This window comes from Mus pahari, chromosome 14 (assembly GCF_900095145.1).
Source record: "Mus pahari chromosome 14, PAHARI_EIJ_v1.1, whole genome shotgun sequence".
Classification (NCBI taxonomy): Eukaryota; Metazoa; Chordata; class Mammalia; order Rodentia; family Muridae; genus Mus; species Mus pahari.
In genome coordinates, this window is record NC_034603.1 from 10,896,415 (window position 1) to 10,902,978 (window position 6,564).

Here is a 6,564-nt window from a genome sequence, read left to right on the forward strand (position 1 = left end):
AAAAGAAAAGAAAAGAAAAGAAAATTCCTATAAGTATATTTGTTGAACTAAATTAACTATAATAAAATGCTAAACATTAAGAGTTCTACCTGTTTCATGTCATGTTTGAGAAAATATAACAAATTACTGTGATTTGAACTTTCAAAATCCTCAATCTTTGTTTTCAGAAGCCAAGATTATCTTTCCTTGCAAACCAAGAATAGGAAGCTGGTATGAAATTTTGTCACTCAATTAAAGTAAATAAAGAAATTTTTTTAAAGATAAAGTATTTACCCATGCAGAAAAGAATTCCATCACTTTCATGCTGGGAGGTTTTCTACCTGAATTGTGACAGGGAATTTCTGTAATTTGTAGATATGCAATGCTGATGATACTCATATGAGGACTTTTAATCTGGTAATTTGATAAGCAGATCCAGTAATAATCATGATAAATAATAATCATAAATAAGAAACCATAATAAATCATGAAGAATTAATCATAACAAATCATATATATCCAATCTTTCATATACACTGTTAAATTTATAACTGAAAAATGCAGGAAAAGTGGATTTGCTTCTCATAATATTCAGTCCCCACTCTTGTTCTTATTATTTAAGTTTTCTCCACCAAGTAGTGGTTTTATTCTTCACAAATGGAAGTAAACATTTGGCTGAAGTATAGGAAATTTGTCAATATTTATCTACTTTGGGATCTTCAAATGCCAACTTCATTTTATTCAACCTAATGAAAGTGAGATTATAGTTCACATGAGTGAATTCACTATATTAAACATCTGGTTTTTGTTGGTTTTTTTTTTTTTTTTTTGATTCACCACACAACTTGCAAATAGACGAGAGTCATTTCATGTGACATATGACTCTTTTTTTTTTTCCCGTGTATTGAGAGAACTCACAATTGTCAGTATTCACAGCAAAATCATTAGGCATTAAGAAGGGAAAATTGAATGGAAATGGCACACAAAGTGTAAGGCATACAAACCGAAGACGGTTCTTGCTGGGACAGACTCCTTATTAATCCAAAAAGACACTTGAGAAAGAATGACTGTCATGATGCATGGAGTGTAGATCTGGATCATGAAATAGCCCATCTTCCTTTGTAAGTGGAAATAGACTGTCATTATTACATATTCACCTGTTGGAAGACATGCTTATTAGGAGAGTGGCTGTTGACAGTAAGAAAATGAATCCAGTGAATATAAAACTTGCAAATTTTAAATTGGCATAGTCTGGAAGAAAACAGCAAAGACATGATCTAAAAATATATAAGTACATTACACGATTGGATGCAAAGACACATATCAGTCTGTTGGTTTTGATGGCACCTTATATCATAAAGTTATAGAATAATTCATTCCAAGATTGCAGAAATGTTTTTATTTACCAAGTTTTTTAAAGCTATGACTTCATAATAGTAAATTTAGCCAATAACATTAATATTCATGAAATAAAATACTAGATATTTTGAAAATTGGGCATTAGAGTTACATTAACATGCTTTTAAAAAAATATTCTTACCAGTGTTAGATTTAATTGTCTCACTAGAGACTGTTTGCCCAATCAAATCATACTGGAGGAGGCTAGAAGATTCTTCTGGGACTTCTACTGAGTAAAGTGGTCCTTTTTTCCATGTATATATGATTTCACTTTTAGGATAAGCATCTGTAGTTTTGAAGCAAATGACACAAAGCAGTAAACATGACTCATTAGCTTTCTTTCCTTCAAAACAAACATTGCCTAACTTGTCTATTGAAAAAGAAACATAAACCTTGTTGCTTTAAAGGAAAATCTTATTAACTGAAACATTTAATAATTGGCAGAAAGCTATTTCTGAGCTTACAGTGAAAGTTTCCTAGTAATATTTTCTTTCATTTTCCAAGTCTGAAGCTGGAATCAAGTAAGGACATATATCTAATACCTTATTTAACTTTCAGAAATGTGTAACTTACAGCTCCCAAACTTGAGTGGACAAGCATGTCCATCCATAGGGAAGTTAACCAATCTCATGGGGCAATCGGCGTTGATGGTGAGCCTGCAGACAGTGAACATTCTGTTTACCATGATGGACTCAGCCTCTGAATGGCGGAAATAGAAAGGACAACTCACCTCATGGTATAGAGGATTGTTCCATTCTGCATTAATCGGAAGAGCTTGTTGGGGGTGGTCATGTTGTGAGCAATTGACTTTTTCCCATTCCGGAAAAAAGTGTCAGGAGTCCAGATCTTACTGACCATCAAGTTATTTAAGCTCAGAATCTCAGCAGGGCCTTTAAACTTCAGCCTCTCGTCAGTCCAAGTCTGGCGGAAGAAAACATCCATTGTATACTCCTAAGAGAAAAACCAAATATTCACTCAGAAGGGGAAATGTTTTGTGGAACAGTTTATTTATTAGTTATCCCTAATTCCAAATATAATCAAGACAGCAAATTCCACACCAATAACTTCTTAATGAAGTTGATTAGTTTGGTAATCAATAAGGATCTTAGAATTGGTGCTATTTTATCATAATCAGTAAATGATTTTTTTAACCGCAAATAGTGACTTGGATCACTCCTTGCTTTTCTCAAACTCACAGGTTTGTAATACTATAAAACTTAGATACGTTACTGGGCCAAGTCTTTTTCCTGCTTGACTCTGCTTAACATTGTCCCTCTGTGGCCCTCCAATCAGGCAACTTTGCAGCTGTGGGCTTTCCATTGCTGTCATCCATAATTTGAAAGAACACCACATGGGGATGTTTATACTTCAGGCTTCCTGCTTGACATCCAACCTGCAGCTAGTCTAGCCATTCCTTCCCACATGTCACTCACCTTCATGGTGGGATCAAAGGACAACACTTCCACACAGTGAGATTCAAATAATACGAACCTTCATTGATTAGCTGAATAATGCTGCATAGCATGGATTTATGATGTTATTAGAGAACTTTCAAGAAAACATTACCATAATTATTTTTAAAAGAAAATTAACTATTTAATGTAAATACCACAGCTTTGATTTTTAAACCAAAGCATTACAGGACAATGTTAATTTTTAAAATTAACATTAAAAGGCCATCACAGAAGTCAATGACAAATACCTTGTTACTATATTGAAGCATTGCATTAATTTTTGCCTACTCTATGATACTTATTTATATAAATAGTGATGAATTTTTAAAAATATATTTCAACACAGAATTTATCTATACAGTCATCAACTATCCACTGTAATGATTCTATTTCACAAAATAATCTAAAGAGAGATACATAGGACATAAATACCACTGCAATACCAAGTGTCTTACTTGTTTGTTCTTGAAATAAAGAAAAATTAGAAGCAAACAAATGATACTAAAATAACAAGTATCCCGAGTGTAGTGATTCTTCTTTTATGTCTCAAGACTTTTGTTTCTCAGCGGAGCCTCTTCCTCACTTTTTAATTCTCTTCTGTATCTTCCTTCTTTCCTCCCTTCCTCTGTCAATTTTTCCATCCCTCCTTTTTTTCTAGCTTTCCTTTTTCTTATCGTTTTAGCTCCCATTTACTTTATTTTTTTTTTACCCATCTTTTCTTTATTTTTTTTTCCTTTTCTATGTCAAATCTAAAGTAGGAAAATAAATTACCGGAAACTGTTTTGTTTATTCAGAATTAGAATTTCCCCAGAAAAGCTAATGGCATACTTTTAAAAAGACATTTATGACAGTTTCTGTCTTGGTGTTTGTCTTGGGAGAAAAATACTACCTGGAAACTGGGAAATGAATATCCTGATACACTTTGTTCAGAAAGACGGCTTCAGGCTTTCATTGCCACTTTCCATAAATACCCTCTTACGAATCTACAGCCATCTGTACCTGGAACAGAGTCTCTAGAACACCCACTGCTGCATCCGCAATGAACAAGGTGGAAAGCATGAACCTATCCAAGTGACTTCTTCACTGTTTGAATAAGATGCTCTCATGGTAATACATAACAAATTATAGGCATATATCAGCATCACGCTCATCAGTATACTCTTACATGGCAAGAACCTTTAAAAAGAATTTCTTACTAGTCTTTGCATGACATGTAAATGGAAGAGAGCCTGTAATATTAAAAACCAACTCAACTTAATGTATCCAAGTAGAGCTAGTGTCCTGCTTTAATGCAGTTGCATTTCCAGAAGAAATATATATGCTATGTGCAGCGGTGGACAGTAATGCCTGTAATCATTAGTTCTAGAACAGCTCTCTTTCCTAAATAGAAGTATCTAGTGTACTCACCATCTCCACATCTGACACAGGTCCAAAGCTGGTTACATAGATGTCTGTTTTGACTTCTGTTACAGCACCTGAAATAATCCAAGAAGGTCAGGGCTGTTAACCTGTGCACTGTTAAGAGAGCATAAGTCGTTAAACCTTTTCACATACCTGAAAATCAAAGCTCTGCCTGTTTCCACCCACTTCTAGTGGATGACCTTTAGTTTTCCAACTTTGAAAAGTTACTCCAATTACTCTATTTTAAATTCGTTCTGTTCACCTCAGGAGACTCTCAAGGGATGGAAAATGACAAGATTGGTGTGATTTAATACTAAGTATTACTACCACGACTAATGATAACTTACTGGTATTGATAGCTTTCAAAGGACAAACAGTAAGAAAATTGTCACATATAAAAAAGCTCTTACTATATTCACACAAGCCTGTGATTCAAGTATGTCCATGAACACACACACACACACACACACACACACACACACACACACACACACATACACACTCCTTTAGGACAGTAAGGCTTATAGAGTTCAGATAACTTGAGGAAGGAGTAAGGAAGAGATGGCAATACACACATGGAGTCTTAATAGTCCTCCCCTTTATCACCTGGTAAGGAACCTTCTTTCTGACTCCTCTGGGTCTGAGAATGGTTATAAAAGAGGAAGGAAAGTTCAAGTACTTGGTCTAATAGAAATGCAGTGTCTTACCTCCAAATCCCGGCCGTAGACGGTTGTCATAGCCTTCCAGTAAGTTGTCAAGAATCCGACTGACATTTTCAGAGTAGAAGTTTCCTTCATCTTCAAGTTGAGCTTGGGAGTTTTCTAGCCTAAAGGTGGAAAGTCAAAAATTCTCACACCTGGCCTCAGAGAAAATACATTGTTTCATGGGTGCTAGTTTATCCCATCATAGACACCAGCCATGCTATCCCTTTTTTTTGTTTTGTTTTGCTTTGTTTTTCACTATGCAATATAAAATTCACCCACTGGCTATATGCTCTCCCTTCCCTCTAAGATAAAAGGAAAATAATAAGAAAAATATTCTTACCATAGAATAATGAAGAGCCAGGGGAGAAGCAACCTCATCCTATGGTTCACTGAGATGCCCGGTCACCCTCCTGCTTTCTTCCTCCCCTCAGACAGATCTCCTTTGACAATCAACTGGAGAAATCTTCCAAACCCTTCATATTCCTCATCCCACTCTGTGACCAGTCAGCAATCCAAAGGATGAATGCTTTGCCAGGAAAACGTTAGGGTTTTCCCTTCTTTTTTTGTTTTATTTCTGTCTTTTCTCATGGATTGGGGTTGTCTGTGGTCTTAGACTAAGTCCTGCAGATACCCAGCCTCCTCTGACTGGTTCAGTTGGAAAGTGGAGAGTCAGAGCAATGACAATAATTGACTAAGGCATCAGGGGAGATTAAAAGGAAGAAATCCACTGCTAGTTTTGGCATGGAATTAGAATGGCCTGTGAGGAAATCTGGAAAGCAGTGGTATCTTGCTGATTGAGATTATGTTCCAATGGGCTCAGCATTTATTATTTCTATGGTTCACAGAAGGAATCCTACATAGCCCTGATGGAAAAGTCAAATACTGGGGATTTTCCTGGATTCTCATTGCTCTTTCTTGATTTTTTTGACTATAGGCATCCTTGTAATGAAAAATAGTCCCTACGGGTAACTGATAAATAGGAAAAGGATTTCTTTTACTATTTTCAATAGTAAGAAACAAAAACAATAAAAACCAAACCAACCAAACAAACAAAATAGTATATAAGATCTGCAAAATTATAATAAGATACATACGTTTGTGTGTGTGTGTGTGTGTGTGTGTGTGTGCGCGCGTGTATGTGTGTGTCTACACGTAGTGAAAGCCACCCTTCATACATTCAGAAGACAATATATGTGAGTGTCTACATGAGGTGAAGGTCACAAATACACATTCAGATGGTTATATATTTTACATAAAGTGAAGTCCCTCCTCCATGTACCCCTCAGAATTGGGGCAAAAAGATCTATTAGGAGCTGTAAATAATATTTTCTGTGGATCCACGAAGAAAAATTAAGTCAAGAACATTAAAATGGTGATAGCTTCAGGAGATAGTGGAACATTTATTTTGCATTTTGGCTACAAATCAAGCATCAGAACTCCCCTACAGAGATAATTTCCTTCTTTTGGACAGCATAAAATATTTATCTCACAACTATCCATGTCAATTTCTTTTTTTGGCAACTACTTGTTTTCTTTATTCTATATGTTAGTAAGAAATCTAATCTCTTAGAATTCTTAATAATACTGATATCAATGCACTGAAATTTTCAAGAGAAAGTGAGAAAAAA

General features: G+C 35.2%; 1 protein-coding gene across 2 annotated transcripts in view; it reads right to left on the reverse strand.

Moving 5' to 3' along the window:
* Positions 1-5,620, reverse strand: part of Gabra6 (gamma-aminobutyric acid type A receptor alpha6 subunit) — a 15,205-nt gene extending 9,585 nt beyond the window's left edge. The window contains exons 1-7 of one of the 2 annotated variants that reach the window (XM_021212280.1): positions 5,277-5,620; positions 4,940-5,058; positions 4,239-4,306; positions 2,108-2,298; positions 1,951-2,033; positions 1,520-1,663; positions 984-1,136 (exon numbers count right to left, since the gene is read on the reverse strand). In XM_021212280.1, the coding sequence (XP_021067939.1) occupies positions 984-1,136; positions 1,520-1,663; positions 1,951-2,033; positions 2,108-2,298; positions 4,239-4,306; positions 4,940-5,058; positions 5,277-5,314 (796 nt within the window). In that variant the 5' untranslated portion in view covers positions 5,315-5,620. Of the gene's footprint in view, positions 1-983; positions 1,137-1,519; positions 1,664-1,950; positions 2,034-2,107; positions 2,329-4,238; positions 4,307-4,939; positions 5,059-5,276 lie in introns of both variants that reach the window. The other variant, XM_021212279.1, reaches the window with a different exon arrangement.
* Positions 5,621-6,564: the final 944 nt, after the last annotated feature.